The following is a 17,298-nucleotide window of genomic DNA, read 5'->3' on the forward strand; positions in this document are numbered from 1 at the left end:
AGAGTTGTACCATCTACAACCGTGTTGGTTCGTTTGAATAGCGGAACACCCAACACGACAATGGGGATAGGGTGGAGGTGTGGACTTGGCTAGGGTGCTCTTTCCAAGAGCCGGTGCAGACTCGATGGGCCGAATGGCCTCCTTCTGCACTGTAAATTCTATGATGATTCATCTATGATGATAACATTTCCCAAACTAAAACACATCTGCTTGGTTTGGGAAATGGTAAAGCCACACTGTTTAAATGGGGAGACTCTTGAGGTTAAAGTTAAACCATTTTCTGACCAGGTTCAGAGAGATTTTAAAATTGCATTGGAACCAAATACTTTGCATGCAGCCCATAGTGAAAATACTTCATTCCGATGATGGTGCCGGGGCAGATTCTTTGACAGCCATGGGAATGAATGTAAGATTCATGGGGGTAGTGATTTGAAAAAAGTAGGTGATGGGAAATTTTCTTTTTGGCCAACAAGGTAATCTGTCATGCACAGAATGACAGAATAATACAGTGCAGGAGAAGCCCTTTAGTTCATCGAGTCTGCATCGACGCATGCCGAACACTTGACCTGCCGAACCTCATCCCATTTGCCAGCACTCGGCCCATAGCCTCAAATGTTAAGACGTGCCATCACCACCCCTCTGGGTAAAACATCTTTCCTCAAATCCCCTCTAAACCTCCTGCCCCTCACCTTGAACTTTTGTGTCCCCCCCCCCCCCCCCCGTAACTGACCTTTCAACTAAGGGGAACAGCTGCTCCCTAACCAATCTGTCCATGCCCATCATAATCTTATACATCTCGATCGGATCGCCCCTCAGTCCTCCCTGCTCCAGCGAAAACAACCCAAGCCTATCCAACCTCTCTGCAGCACCCACTCTTTTCCAGGCCGGTGTTTGCATGTGTGCAGATTCACATTTTCACATTAACTGAAACTGGTATCTCTCCTGCTCTGTGACAGTGAAAACCAGACATGTGAAATTAGTTATACAATCTGAATTTAAAATGTTGCTTCAAAGTAGGTTCATTTAGTAGAAAAAGCAGGTAAAACAGATTGAGATGAACACAGATAAAATATCAGCTTTTAGATTACTTATAAACTGGTATCTGCCTTCCTTCATCTGTTCTGACTATTTATTTTATATATACGACCCTTTCCAAGTTTTGTTCTATTTCAGAGCTAAATTCTGCTGTTTTACAGAGTATGATTTGGAAAATTGAGATTATCTTGAATAGTTTTGGATTGAAAATGAAACAATTATTAAAAACATCTGTTAGGCTTGTCAGCAAAATTGAAGCCCATTGAGATTAAAGAAGCAAAACAACATCGATACAAAATTGGATACGTGACAGAAAGTAGAGTTGTGGTAAATAGCTGTTTGGCAGACAAATAAGAGGTGCACTCGTGATAAAATCATAGACTTTACAGTGCAGAAGGAGGCCCATCGAGTCTGCATAGTGATGTGTTGGGTGTTCTGGATCACGTACAGGTCACCAACACTTGAAATAGTGCAACACTATTTTATTGAATCGTTAACTGTTTAAACATACTTAGATTGTGGGTTAATACGATACTAGCTTTAACTAAAGACCTCTGCCTTGTCCTAACCAGTCGATGCACTCAGCACATGGTGAATGTCTGTGTTGCAGGCTGTGAGCTCTGTCCTCCTAGCTAGCTGCAACTCGAATGAGCGGGAACTCTGATGCCCCCTGTCTTTATAGTGCGTGTGCTCTAACTGGTGATTGGCTGCGGTGTTGTGTATGTTGATTGGTCCCACTGTTTGTCCATCAGTGTGTGTCTGCATCATGATATACTGGTGTATATTATGACACACAGGTCCTTGGAACGAGCACCCTACTTAAGCCCATGCCTTCACCCTATCCCCGTAACCCAGTAACCGCACCTAACCTTTTGGACACTGAGGGTCAATTTAGCATGGCCAATCCACCTAACCTGCACATCTTTGGACTGAGGGAGGAAACCAGAGCACCCGGAGGAAACCCACGCAGACACTAGGAGGCAGTGCAAACTCCACACAGTCACCCGAGGCCGGAATTGAACCTGGGTCCCTGGAGCTGTGAGGCAGCAGTGCTAACCATTGTGCCGCCATGCTGCCCATATGTACTCCAGTTCGAGTACTTTGATGCAATGAATGGCCTGGTTTGGAATGCATTGTTTGGTAGGGAGGTGGGCACTGATTTAATAGTAGTTTTCAAAGGAGAAATGAGATAAATACTTGAAGGGAAAAAAAAACATTGGGGTTTGAGGAAAAAGCAGGAAAGTGATGTGGTGATCTATATATGTGCATGTACACAAGGGGTTAATGTGTAATCAGTAGCACCACATGATCAATAGAGGGCCGGACCAACAGGGGTATAAAAGACAGTCACATTGGGGCTCTCTCTCTCTCTCTTAGGTGCACGGTGATCAAAGCAACAGCAGACTAGTTTAGATGGCCAGTGGAGTTACGTATAGTTACCATGGTTAGATCATGTTAACCTTATCATTAGTATCAAAGTTAAAGTAAAGAACTCATGTAAATATTGTTGTAGTTACTCAATAAACCTTTTGTTACTACTGGAAGAGTTCGAATCTTCTTCATCGGGATTCAGAATACCTCATCACTAACTAAGGTTTGAGTAGCACATGTTACCTACCAGACAGGTAACAAAACATGGTACCAGTCGAGTGGTTTTAACAGAACTAGTTAGATAAGGTTAGACAAAAAGAGAAAAAAAAGAGAAGACTGGACATTCGACTGTGGAAGACTTCGCAGCAATGGATCCTCGATGATTAACTTATGGGACTCATTGGACTTCTAGGGCAGCTGGAAACAACCGATATTTTAAGTTATGACTGGAAAAGATTTGAACAGATATTCCAAATATTTATTGCAGCTAATGGTTTAAGCACAGTCTCTAACGCAACGAAAATAGCACTACTACTCTCAAAGGAGCGATGAAAGACTCCACAAAGAGAGCAACACAAGCCTCCACAAAGAGCGTGACGCAAGCCTCCACAGACAGACTCAAAAATGGAAGCAAGCAAACACTCCATATCGAACGCCATGCATGAAGAAGACTATGAAAGTCTACCCAGCTCATTTAACCAACAAGAAGACACTGAGTGTCTACCCATTGTATGTGAGACAAGTGACGAAGAAATCACAATTTCCATACAGGATGGGCAGGATCACACTGAGACTGACAGATCTCAGCTCGTCTGCACAGAAGCACTCAATAATCAGAGGACGGCTACTCATGAGTCCAGAGGGACCACGTCAAATGAAATCGTGAAGATTTTGACTCCAAAAGAGGAGCACCAAGAGTCCAGAGAGACCACGTTAATAGAAATCTTGATGATTTTGACTCCAGAAGAGGAGCACCAAGAAACCAATTCAAATGAACCAGAAATAACTCCAGAAGAGGAGCACAAAGAGATCACAGATGATTCAAGTGAACCAGAAATGACTCTAGAAGATGAGTACCAAGGAAGCAAAGCAGAGGAATCAAATCCACCACAAATGACTGATGTCACCAACATCAATGCAACATCAGATCATTCACACAGTTCTCAAGAAGAAACGCTCAATGTAACAGATACCACAAAGGACACTGACACCAATAACTGTGACAATGACTCGCATCATCCAAACGGAACACTCATTGAGCACAACAGCAACAACGAAAACAACATGCAGTGCAACAAGAGCAAAAACAACAACACGAAGCGCTGCAGAAACAGGAACAACGACAGCAACATCAAAAACTACAAGCACAACAACATAAACTACAAGAACAACAACAAACACAAGAAGCATAACAAGAACAGAAACAATGAGCACGATGAGAAAAACAACAAGAACAACAGCGAAAACAACAAAAACAGAAACAACAAGCATGACGAAAACCACAATAAGAACGACAACGAAAACGACCAAGACAGAAACGACAACAATGAAACAACGACCTGTACAACATGGTACAACTCTGCACATGAAGGACAATGCCACAGCACACTGCAAAACAATGGCAAGTGTACAAACATGCCATGGCATGGCAACAAATCTCTCAAATTCACATTTGCTCCACAACAAACAAGCAAACCAGCTTTCAAGAAAGATGACATGCAGAATCAATACCACAAACACAAGAAAAAGTCCAGGTCATACAACAAAGATGTAACACTGAATCAATACCACAAGCATAGAAAAAAAAGCATAAATCAGACAACAAAGTGATTTGACCATTCAAACACCTTATTGATGACTTCTTGGTGACTTAAACACAGGAACACTGACGACGTTCACAAAGAAATAACAACATCAACATCACCACTTCAACTACAGAAGAAGGAAGCAACTCGGCCGCACAAATTCATAAAGTTTGGACTCACAAATTTTTTAAAAATTTATTAAGATTGGAGTCATAAATATTGATTGGCTTTGTATAATCATCAGGATCATCACAACTTGTACATAACATCATTTGTCTACCTGTTTCACGCAAGCGAAAACAACCGAAGAGACTAAATGTATTAACGTTTGACGGATTAACTCATTGATTTCATGTTATGCATTTGCAAACTGTATCCATTTTGTTTGTTCAATTTTCTTTACAACATACAGAAAATATGTAACACGAAAAAAAGGGGGATGTGGTGATCTCTATATGTGCATGTACACAAGGGGTTAGTTAATGTGTCATCAGTAGCACCACATGATCACTAGAGGGCCGGACCAACAGGGGTATAAAAGGCAGCCACATTGGGGCTCTCTCTCTCTCTTGAGTGCACGGTGATCAAAGCAACAGCAGACTAGTTTAGATGGCCAGTGGAGTTACGTATAGTTACTATAGTTAGATCTTGTTGACCTTATCATTAGTATCAAAGTTAAAGTAAAGAACTCATGTAAATATTGTTGTAGTTACTCAATTAACCTGTTGTTACTACTGGAAGAGTTCGAATCTTCTTCATCGGGATTCAGAATACCTCATCATGAACCAAGGTTTGAGTAGCACATGTTCCCTACCAGACACGTAACAAAACAAGTGAGAGGAACATGGCTATGCAGATTTGATGGCTAAATGGCCACTTTCTGTGTTTTCTATGATAGACTTGCTAGATCAGGATGGAACAGAAATCAAAAGTTATCTTTTCCAATTCAATGGGTCAACATTTTACTTCAACATTATTTCAAAAGTTATTATTATTATTATTTTAAAAAAATTTTTTAATTTGGATTATTTTAATTTCTGATCCAGAAAAACAATAACAAGCAGAAATAACTAGGCATGCTTGCTAGGAGTGGCTGTTATTATAGCAAGACTTGACCTTGGCTACTTCGTAGAACCCAGGAAAAATAGTTCAACCAGGTTTGATGAAATAGAAAGGTTAAAATATATCTAGGAAATATTGGCAGAGTACTTTACTAAGATTACTTCCTTTTTAGTAAGTGTGATCAAATGCAGAACCTAGTCTACAACTTGATCATTCTTGTGATGCTGGATAATTGTATTGCAGCTGACTTTTCAATGTCGGTTATTTGGATGCAGGGAAAATAGCATAGAAATTCCATACAAAGTTTGTGGCTACATCAATTGTATACTAATCCTGTTAATCTGAATTAAATTAGAATAAAAACTGTTTATTTTTTAATGAACTAATCACATTGGGGAATTCTGGAGCTTCTTCAAAAGAGGTCAAGTATTTTGACGTTCTACTGATGTAGCTTGTGTCAACATGGCGAAAATGTGGATACAGGTTTTCAAGATTGGAACCCATCCTCTGTTTCAGTCCACATTCAATCATTTCCTTTTAGTAACTTCTGCTTCCTGTTCACTTTCCTTTTTCCACCTGGCTTTCTTCGCCATGTTTTCAAAAATTATTTTGACTAAGTTTCTTGTTTTAATTTAATAAAACCTGGAGCAGGACTTTGCTCTAATAATATTTGTACGTTAAAACAGTTGTGGTGTTTCTCCAATGACCCTTTGAGGATTTTGGGCTGTCTTTTATTCCGAATAGAATTGAAGGTTTCCTTGGTTTATCCTTTTCCCGTGGATTTCTTGCATTTTCTAATGAAGAAGAGCTTCTGTCCTCGTATTCCTGTTTAAACTGAAACTAGCTTGGGTGGCTGGCTCCTAACCTTTATTTACATGTATGTTTCTTTGTCTCCATGCCTCCCATATAATCTGACCACAGCCGAACCTCATACAGTTTTAGAGGAGACTTTCAGATGTTTTTTTTCAATGCAGTACACTGTAAAACTACTTATATTCCAGAAGAACAATTTTGAATGTTGCGGAACATGGTTCTGTTTGAAACAGTTTAAAAAGAAATCAAATGTTCCTCCGGATTTAATGTTGGGACCTTACTCAAGTCCTCTGAGGATTTTTATGTTGCTGATGCAGATAAGAGGTTTAGACGTTAATAGCCATTATGCCTGCAGGGAACTCTCCGATATGGATTGTGATGGAGCTTTGACACTGTTCGAGTTCTGTGCCGCCTTTCACCTAGTCGTAGCCAGGAAGAATGGCTATTCATTGCCAGCCACACTTCCTGAGACCCTGATGCCTGAATATCTACAGAGGAGCGAAGGTAAGCAGAATGCAAGGGATAAATCCCATACTTTAGAAAGGAAGCTACTCTTAAAGGTGATGTGGCTCCCTGTGGATGGGGAGCGGGAGAGGAGGGTGTGCCACACAATGGGAGGAGTCGAAGGGGAGGCGGGAGTGTCCGGGTCAGCAGGAGTCAGCTGACTTGCGGAAGTGCAATGGGGGGAGTAAACCAGCTAGGATGGGTCCTAGCCCAGGGGGGGGACAAATCGAGTTGCTGCTGCTAAGGTCAAGGAGGAGCTGGAGCGAGTGGGGGGGTCGAGACGGGGATATGCCGCTGTGGGGAACGGGCCGGGTGTGGGGTGTGGGCGCGTGGCTGGCCGAGGAGGGGGTCCTGGCTAGCCGGCGGGGGTGGGGCGGGTAGCCCCCTGATCCGGCTGATAACCTGGAATGTAAGGGGATTGAATGGGCCGGCTAAGCGGGCCCGCGTGTTCGCGCACCTGAAGGGGCTCAAGGCGGATGTGGTTATGCTCCTGGAGACACACCTGAAGGTGGCAGACCAGGTAAGACTGAGGAAAGGGTGGGTAGGTCAGGTGTTTCACTCGGGGCTAGATACCAAAAATCGAGGGGTGGCGATCTTGGTGGGAAAGAAGGTGTCATTCGAGGCGTCGAGCATTGTGGCAGATAATGGCGGTAGGTACATAATGGTAAGTGGTAAGTTGCAGGGAGAGAGGGTGGTACTGGTCAATGTGTATGCTCCGAACTGGGACGATGCGGGTTTTATGCGGCGTATGTTGGTTCGGATCCCAGACTTGGAAGTGGGGGGCCTGATAATGGGGGGAGACTTTAACACGGTGTTGGATCCGGCACTGGATCGCTCCAGGTCGAGGAAGAGTAGGAAGCCGGCGGCGGCTAGAGTGTTGAGGGGATTTATGCACCAAATGGGAGGGGTGGACCGTTGGAGATTTGCAAGGCCGGGGGCTAGGGAATTTTCATTCTTCTCCCATGTCCATAAGGCTTATTCTCGAATCGACTTTTTCATTTTGAGCAGGGCGCTGACAGCGAGAGTAGAGGATACCGAGTATTCGGCAATAGCCATTTCGGACCACGCCCCGCATTGGGTGGACTTGGAGATGGAGGAGGAGAGGGACCAGCGCCCACTGTGGCGCTTGGAGGCGGGGCTGCTGGCGGATGAGGAGGTGAGCAAGCGGGTCCGAGGAAGTATAGAGAGGTACTTGGAGACCAACGACAACGGGGAGGTCCGAGTGGGGATGGTATGGGAGGCACTGAAGGCGGTGCTGAGGGGAGAGCTGATCTCCATCAGGGCCCACAAGGAGCGAGGGGAGAGGGAGAGGCTGGAGGGGGAGATGGTGAGGGTAGACAGGAGGTATGCGGAAGAGCCTGAGGAAGGATTGTTGAGGAAGAGGCGCAGTCTCCAGGCCGAATTCGACTTGGTGACCACCAGGAAGGCGGAGGTGCAGTGGAGGAAGGCCCAGGGGCGGTCTACGAGTATGGGGAAAAGGCAAGCCGGATGCTGGCACATCAGCTTCGGAAGCGGGACGCAGCTAGGGAGATGGGGGGAGTTAAGGACAGGGGAGGGAGCGTGGTGCGGAGTGGGGTTGGCATCAGTGGGGTCTTCAGGGACTTCTACGAGGAATTGTACCGATCCGAGCCCCCACGGAAGGAGGGAGGGATGGGCCGTTTCCTGGACCAATTGAGGTTTCCAAAGGTGGAAAAGGGACTGGTGGCGGGACTGGGGGCCCCGATTGGGCTGGAGGAGCTGATCAAAGGGATAGGAAACATGCAGGCGGGGAAGGCACCGGGGCCGGACGGTTTCCCGGTCGAGTTCTATAAAAAATATATGGACCTGTTGGGCCCGCTGATAGTTAGGACCTTTAATGAGGCAAGGGAGGGGGTGGCTTACCCCCGACGATGTCCCGGGCACTGATCGCTTTGATCCTGAAGCGGGACAAGGATCCCCAGCAATGTGGGTCTTACAGACCGATTTCCTTGCTAAATGTAGATGCCAAGGTGCTGGCAAAGGTCTTAGCCACGAGGATTGAGGATTGTGTGCCGCAGATCATCCATGAAGACCAGACAGGGTTTGTGAAGGAGAGACAGTTGAACGCGAATGTGCGGAGGCTTTTGAACGTTATCATGATCCCGGCGAGGGAGGGGGAGGCGGAGATAGTGGTGGCGATGGACGCTGAGAAAGCCTTCGATAGGGTAGAGTGGGGGTACCTGTGGGAGGTGCTGAAGAGGTTCGGGTTTGTGGAGGGGTTTGTCAGGTGGGTTAGGCTGTTGTATGAGGTCCTGATGGCGAGTGTGGCCACAAATAGGAGGAGGTCCGAGTACTTTCGGTTGCACCGAGGGATGAGACAGGGGTGTCCCCTGTACCCCCTGCTCTTCGCACTGGCGATTGAACCCCTGGCTTTGGCACTGAGAGAGTCGAGTAACTGGAGGGGGTTGGTGCGGGGTGGGGAGGAGCACAGGGTGTCGCTTTATGCGGACGACCTGCTGCTGTATGTGGCGGACCCGGTGGGAGGAATGCCAGAGGTAATGAGGATCCTTAGGGAATTCGGGAACTTTTCGGGGTACAAGCTCAATATGGGGAAGAGCGAGCTGTTCGTAGTTCAGCTAGGGGACCAGGAGAGGGGGATTGAAGAGCTCCCACTAAAAAGGGCGGAGAGGAGCTTCAGATATTTGGGGGTCCAGATGGCCAGGAGCTGGGGGGCCCTGCATAGGCTTAACTTTACAAGGCTGGTGGAGCAAATGGAAGAGGTGTTCAAGAGGTGGGACGCGTTGCCGCTGTCCTTGGCGGGTAGGGTGAGTCAATCAAAATGACGGTGCTCCCAAGGTTTTTGTTCCTGCTCCAGTGCCTCCCCGTGTTTATCCCGAAGGCTTTTTTCAGGCGGGTTAAAAGGAGTATAATGGGGTTTGTGTGGGCGCGAGGGACTCCAAGGGTGAGAAGGGTGTTCCTGGAGCGGAGTAGAGATAGGGGGGGGGCTGGCACTGCCCAACCTCTGTGGGTACTACTGGGCCGCCAATGCGACGATGGTGTGCAAGTGGGTGATGGAGGGGGAGGGGGCTGCATGGAAGAGGCTGGAGACAGCGTCCTGTGTAGGTACGAGTCTGGGGGCGCTGGCAACGGTGCCGCTGCCGCTCCCTCCAAGGAGGTATACCACGAGCCCGGTGGTGGTGGCGGCCCTCAAACTTTGGGGACAGTGGAGGCGGCATAGGGGGGAAGTTGGGGCCTCGGCGTGGACCCCATTACGGGGGAACCACCGGTTCGCCCCAGGAAGAACAGGTGGAGGGTTTTCGGGGTGGCACAGGGCAGGGATACGAAAGTTGGGGGACCTGTTTGTGGACGGGAAGTTCGTGAGCTTGGGTGGGCTGGAGGAGAAAAATGGGCTCCCCCGGGGAACACCTTCAGGTACTTACAGGTAAGGGCATTTGCCAGACGGCAGGTGGTGGAATTCCCGCGGCTACTGCCACACACAGTACAGGACAGGGTGCTCTCGGGGGGGTGGGTGGGAGTGGGGAAGATCTCGGAAACTTACCAGGTGATGTATGAGGAGGAGGAGGCCTCGGTGGTGGAGTTGAATGATGAGTGGGAGGAGGAGTTGGGAGAGGAGATCGAAGAGGGGACGTGGGCAGATGCCCTCGGGAGGGTGAATTCTTCCTCTTCGTGCACGAGGCTCAGCCTCATACAGTTTAAGGTGCTGCACAGGGCACACATGACCGGGACAAGGATGAGCCGGTTCTTTGGGGGTGAGGACAGGTGTGTTAGGTGCTCAGGGAGCCCAGCAAATCACACCCATATGTTCTGGGCATGCCCAGCGCTGGAGGAATTTTGGAAGGGAGTAGCGAGGACAGTGTCGAGGGTGGTAGGATCCAGGGTCAGACTGGGCTGGGGGCTCGCAATATTTGGGGTGGCAGAGGAGCCGGGAGTGCAGGAGGCGAAAGAGGCCGGAATTCTGGCCTTTGCGTCCCTGGTAGCCTGGCGAAGGAGTCTCCTTCAGTGGAAAGATGCGAGGCCCCCAAGCGTGGAATCCTGGATCAGCGATATGGCAGGGTTCATTAAATTGGAGAGGGTGAAATTTGCCTTGAGAGGGTCGGTACAAGGGTTCTTTCGGCGGTTGCAACCGTTCTTAGACTTTCTGGCAGAACGATAGACATTGGTCAATGGCAGCAGCAGCTCGAGGTGGGGGGGGGGGTTACTTTATTTTTGTTTATGTTATTTACACTGGAGAGTCTGAGGGGGTGTATATACTTGTGTTAAGTCGGGGTGTTAATGTTAGTTTATTATTTATGTACAGTGGGGAGGGGTTTGGGGGGGTTGCTTTTTTAGATTGTGTTTTGTACTTAACCCTAGGATAATGGGGTCGTTAGTTTTAAAGAAGTGCAAAGTTAAACATGCACCCAACTTTGTAATAGGATGAACATTGCCATAGTATCTGCAGGCTGACTGAATAGCTCCTAAGCAGTAAAGGCTTGAGTGAAGTTACATTTGTTGAAACTGAAAGTATTTCTATTTTCTCATTCTTAATACTGTGGGAGGTAGTATTGATTTGAGTAAATATATTACATCGCTTTTGTAGTCCAGGAAAACCTGTTAAACTTTCCAGTATAAAGTTGGTAGCCAAAACACTGAATAACAATATAGAAATGGATTTGGTGTTGGAACCTTACTCATGTCCTCTGAGGATTTTTATGTTACTGATGTAGACAAAGGGATTAGACATTAACAGCCATTGTGCCTGCAGGGAATCAATATAGCAGGAAGGCAGTGTGCAGTGGTCATTTATTCCCATTAGAATCTTCCAACAGTGGGGCAGCAGCAGGGCTAGTGATGGGAAAATAGCCAGGGTCCTGATTGCCATCAAGTTCCCTCTTAAGAGAATGCATACATTGGACATCTGAGGATGTCCATGTAATTTAATCCTATACCAATCATCACTTGGAAGAATAGCCACTTTGAGCTCCCCAAAGGCTATTGTGTAATTGTGCAAGTTTGTGCATTCATAAAAGAATGAGGAAAGCATAGCAATTGCTTCCATATTTCTGTTCCCCACCCACACACACCCAAGTGTGATAAATTCACTGTCCTAACTGCATGAACAACAGCAGTGCACTGTCTTTAAAATAACGCAATGAGGTTCTAGTGTAATTTGTTTTATCTCTTTCACTGTCATTTTCTTTTTTTGCTTTCTTCTCTACCTTTTTTCACTAGCTCTCTCTCATTCGCTATTACAATTTTGATATTTTTTCTCTTTCTATCCCAATTTCTATTTTTTGTTTTTTGAAAATATGTTTCTTCAAATTTTTCAACAAATTTTCAACAAATGAAAAAGAAACAAAAACACAACAAGCAGAAATTTTACATTGGATTTCCCCCACATACAATAACCCCCATATAACAGTAGAAAACACAAATAGGGAAACCCCCCACCTTAACACAAACACCACCCCAAAAGAACCCCCCCCCTCCCCCCATGCCCCTGGGCTGCTGCTGCTGCTGACCTCCTCCTAACGCTCCGCGAGATAGTCTAGGAACGGTTGCCACCGCCTGGAGAACCCTTGCACAGACCCTCGCAAGGCAAACTTTATCCTCTCCAGCTTGATGAACCCTGCCATGTCATTGATCCAAGCTTCCACACTAGGGGGCTTCGCATCTTTCCACAGTAACAAAATCCTCCGCTGGGCTACCAGTGACGCAAAGGCCAGAATACTGGCCTCTTTCACCGCCTGCACTCCCGGCTCGTCCGATACCCCAAATGCTAATCCCCAGCTCGGCTTGACCCGGGCGTACACCACCTTGAACATAGTCCTCGCAAAACCCCTCCAAAACCCATCCAGCGCCGGGCATGACCAGAACATATGGACGTGATTTGCTGGGCTCCCCAAGCACCTCCCACATCTGTCCTCCACCCCAAAGAACCTACCCAACCTCGCCCCTGTCATATGCGCTCTGTGAGTAACTTTAAACTGTATTAGGCTGAGCCTGGCGCAAGAGGAGGAAGAATTAACCCTACTCAGGGCATCAGCCCACAGACCCTCATCTATCTCCTCCCCAAGCTCCTCCTCCCACTTGCCCTTTAACTCCTCCACCGAGGCCTCCTCCTCTTCCTGCAGCTCCTGGTAAATCGCCGAAACCTTGCCTTCTCCAACCCATACACCCGAAATCACCCTGTCCTGAATCCTACGTGCCGGAAGCAGCAGGAATTCCCTCACCTGCCGCCTCACAAACGCCCTCACTTGCATGTACCTGAAAGCGTTTCTCGGGGGTATCCCAAACTTGTCCTCCAGCGCCCCTAGGCTCGCAAACGTCCCATCTATAAACAGGTCCCCCATTCTTCTAATCCCTGCCCGATGCCAGCTCCAAAACCTCCCATCCATCCTTCCCGGGATAAACCGATGATTCTCCCGAATCGGGGACCAAACCGAGGCTCCCACCTCGCCCCTGTGTTGCCTCCACTGCCCCCAGATCTTCAGCGTCGCAGCGACCACCGGACTTGTGGTGTACCTTGCCGGCGAGAGCGGCAGCGGTGCCGTCACCAGCGCCCTCAGGCTCATGCCCACACAGGACGCCATCTCTAGCCTCTTCCACGCCTCCCCCTCTCCCTCCATTACCCACTTACGGATCATCGCCACATTGGCTGCCCAATAATAGCCACATAGATTCGGCAGCGCCAGCCCCCCCCTGTCCCTGCTACGCTCCAGAATCACCCTCTTCACCCTCGGGGTCTTATTCGCCCACACAAATCCCATGATGCTCCTGCTTACGCGTTTGAAAAAGGCCTTGGGGATCAAAATGGGAAGGCACTGGAACACAAAGAGAAACCTCGGAAGGACCGTCATTTTGATCGACTGCACCCTGCCCGCTAGTGAGAGTGGCAGCATATCCCATCTTTTAAAATCCTCCTCCATCTGCTCCACCAACCGCGCCAAATTGAGCTTGTGCAGGGCTCCCCAACTCCTAGCTACTTGAATCCCCAGGTACCGAAAGCTCCTTTCTACCCTCTTAAGCGGGAGCTCGTCTATCCCCCTTCCCGGGTCCCCTGAATGCACCACAAAGGGCTCACTCTTCCCTACGTTGAGTTTATACCCTGAAAAGTCCCCAATCTCCCTAAGGATCCACATGACCTCCGCCATCCCCTCCAGTGGATCCGCAACATACAACAACAGGTCATCGGCATACAACGACACCCGATGTTCCTCTCCCCCCTGGACCAATCCACTCCATTTCCTGGACTCCCTCAGTGCCATGGCCAGCAGCTCAATTGCCAGTGCAAACAACAAGGGGGATTAAGGGACACCCCTGCCTCGTCCCCCGGTACAGCCGAAAGTACTCCGACCTCCGCCGGTTCGTAGCCACACTCGCCACCGGGGTTCTATATAGCAGCCTGACCCAACTGATGAACCCCTCCCCGAACCCAAACCTCCGCAACACTTCCCAAAGATACTCCCACTCCACCCGATCAAAGGCTTTCTCCATGTCCATAGCTGCCACTACCTCCGCTTCCCGCTCCACCGAGGGCATCATTATCACAATGAGGACCCTCCGCACATTAGTATTTAGCTGCCTATCCTTCACAAATCCCGTCTGGTCCTCATGAGTCACCCTCGGGACATAGTCGTCAATTCTTGTGGCCAGCACCTTCGCCAGCAACTTAGCGTCAACATTGAGGAGCGAGATCGGTCTATATGACCCACATTGCAATGGATCCTTGTCCCACTTCAAAATCAAAGAAAACAGCGCCCTGGACATTGTCGGGCAGGGTCCCCTCCTCCCTCGCCTTATTAAAAGTCCTCACTAGCAACGGGCCCAGCAAGTCCACGTATTTACTGTAAAATTCAACCGGGATCCCGTCCGGTCCCGGGGCCTTCCCCGCCTGCGTGCTCCCTAACCCTTTAACCAGCTCCTCCAGCCCAATCGGCGCCCCCAAACCAGCCACCTGCTCCGCTTCCATCCTCGGGAACCTCAGCTGATCTAGGAATCGTCGCATCCCCTCCTCCCCCTCTGGGGGCTCAGACCTGTACAGATCCCCGTAGAAGTCCCTAAATACCTCGTTTATTCTCACCGCACTCCGCACCGTATTCCCCCCATTATCCTTAACTCCACCAATCTCCCTCGCTGCCTCCCTCTTACGAAGCTGATGTGCCAGCATCTGACTCGCCTTTTCCCCATACTCATGCATCGCCCCCTGCGCTTTCCTCCACTGTGCCTCTGCTCCCCCCGTGGTCATCAGGTCGACTTCCGTCTGGAGGTTCCGTTGCTCCCTAAGTAGCCCCTCCTCGGGGGCCTCTGCATAACTCCTGTCCACCCTTAAAATCTCCCCCACCAACCTCTCCCTCTCCCTCCTCTCTCTCTTCTCCCTGTGGGCCCTAATCGAGATTAGCTCTCCCCTGACCACCGCCTTCTTTGCCTCCCAGACTACCCCCACCTGCACCTCCCCGTTGTCGTTGGCCTCCCCCCCCCACCCACCCATTATCAAGCTTCCTACCTCCAGATCCGGAATCCGACCCAGCATGCGTTTCATAAATCCGGCATCATCCCAATTCGGGGCATATACGTTCACCAGTACCACTCGCACCCCTTGCAACCTACCACTCACCATCACATATCGACTTCCGTTATCCGCTACTATATTCAGTGCCTCGAACGACACCCGCTTCCCCACCAGTATTGCAACCCCTCTGTTCTTCGCATCCAGCCCTGATTGAAACACCTGCCCTACCCATCCCTTTCTCAGCCTAACCTGATCTGCCACCTTCAGATGCATCTCCTCGAGCATAACCACGCCTGCCTTCAGTCCCTTTAAGTGCGCGAACACCCGGGCCCTCTTGACCGGCCCGTTCAGGCCCCTCACATTTCAAGTTCTTAGCCGAATCAGTGGGCTAATTCCCCCCCCTGCCGACTAGCCATCTCCTTTTCTAGGCCAGCCACGTGCCCGCACCTCCCGCACACTCCAGTCCCCCAGGCGGCAGACCCCCGCCCCGACTACCTCTCCTGCTTCCAGCTCCCCTTTGGCCAATGCAGCAGCAACCCAGTCTCCCCCCCCCCCCCCCCCCTTATCTAGATCCTTATCTAGCCATTTTGCTCCCCCATGACACACCCGTAAGTCAGCTGACTCCTGCTGACCCCGGCCTCTCCCGCCATTCCATCGACCCCCCAGTGTGAGAATCCCCCCACCCCTTGGCAATCAGTGTGCGCTCCTCTCCAGCACCGCCCCTCCCCCCGGCCCCGCCCCCATACTTCCCTAACGCGGGAAAAAGCCCGCACTTTCCGTCTGAGCCGGCCCCGCCCCCTCTGGCACAGCTTTTTTGCGGCCTTAACCCAACTCCCCATCCCCGGGCCTCCACCCCCCCCCCCTCTTTCTCCGCAGGGCCCTGCCCCTCCAACACCGATGCCCACACTCTCCCACAGCCCCCACATCAAATCCATTCACCCATCCCCACCCAGCACCAAACCAAAAAGAACATTCCCCAAACGCAATAACCCCCCCCCCCCCCCGCCCCCACGACAAACCCTCAGTTTGAGTCCAACTTTCCAGATGGATAAAGTTCCATGCCTCATCAGGCGTCTCAAAATAGTGGTGCCGAGCTTGGAACGTGACCCACAATTGCTCTGGCTGCAGCATCCCGAACTTCACCCCCTTCCGATGGAGAACCGCCTTCGCCCGGTTAAAACCAGCCTTCTTCTTAGCCACCTCCGCACTCCAGTCCTGGTAGATTCGGATCTCTGTGTTCTCCCACCTGCTGCTCCGTTCTTTTTTGGCCCATCTCAGGACGCACTCTCTGTCCATAAAGCGGTGGAACCTCACCACTACAGCCCTTGGCGGCTCATTGGCTTTGGGTCACCTTGCCAGGACCCGATGAGCCCCATCCCGCTCCAGGGGCCTCGGGAAAGCTCCCGCGCCCATCAGCGAATTGAGCATCGTGCTCATATATGCCCCGGCATCGGGCCCCTCCACTCCTTCAGGCAGACCCAGAATCCGAAGATTATTCCTCCTCGACCTATTCTCCAGGTCCTCAAATTTTTCATGCCACCTCTTGTGCAGCGCCTCGTGTGCCTCCACCTTCACCGCCAGGCCCAAGATCTCATCCTCGTTCTCCGAGGCTTTTTGCCGCACCTCCCGGATCGCTGCCTCTTGGGCCTTCTGGGTCTCCACAAGCTTCTCAATCTACGCCTTCATTGGCGCCAGCATTTCTGTCTTCAGCTCCGCAAAGCAGCGTTTGAGGAACTCCTGCTCCTCCTGCGACCACGCTGCTTGGTCTCCACCCGCCGCCATCTTGCTTCTCCTCCCTCGCACTTTCCGCTGCACCAGAATCACTTTCTTAACCGCTCCACTCCTGGTCCAATCCATACAGTGCCGGGGGAACCTTGCTGTCACCTTCCCACACTGGGAGCCGTCGAACAATTTCCGTTGGGGCCCTTCTAAAGAGCCCAAAAGTCCGTTCCTGGCGGGAGCTGCCGAACGTGTGATCTACCTCGACATAGCTGCAACCGGAAGCCCCAGTTTCTATTTCTAACACATGCTCTCACCCTCATGTAAAACTGGCAAAACTCACCATCAGTCCTTTGTCACACAAGTTATGGTGGCTTGGGCAAACAACACATACCTATAGAAGAGCAACAAGTCAATCCCTCAGAAGGAGAAGTTTAGATATAAATAGCCTCATGTACAACAAAATAAAGTCTCAGAAGCTGATGATTGATTATGTTATTAGTAAGCTTATGTAACCAT

The 17,298-nt window shown here is 49.6% G+C and overlaps 1 protein-coding gene across 4 annotated transcripts in view; it reads left to right on the forward strand.

Annotated features, from left to right (window-relative positions):
* Positions 1–17,298, forward strand: part of reps2 (RALBP1 associated Eps domain containing 2) — a 319,465-nt gene that overhangs the window by 195,311 nt on the left and 106,856 nt on the right. For all 4 annotated transcript variants that reach the window (XM_072514142.1, XM_072514145.1, XM_072514143.1 and 1 more), the window contains exon 8: positions 6,442–6,590. In XM_072514142.1, coding sequence (XP_072370243.1) covers positions 6,442–6,590 — 149 coding nt within the window. The remainder of the gene's footprint in view (positions 1–6,441; positions 6,591–17,298) is intronic.

This window comes from Scyliorhinus torazame, chromosome 8 (genome assembly GCF_047496885.1).
Source record: "Scyliorhinus torazame isolate Kashiwa2021f chromosome 8, sScyTor2.1, whole genome shotgun sequence".
In the NCBI taxonomy this organism is placed as follows: domain Eukaryota; kingdom Metazoa; phylum Chordata; class Chondrichthyes; order Carcharhiniformes; family Scyliorhinidae; genus Scyliorhinus; species Scyliorhinus torazame.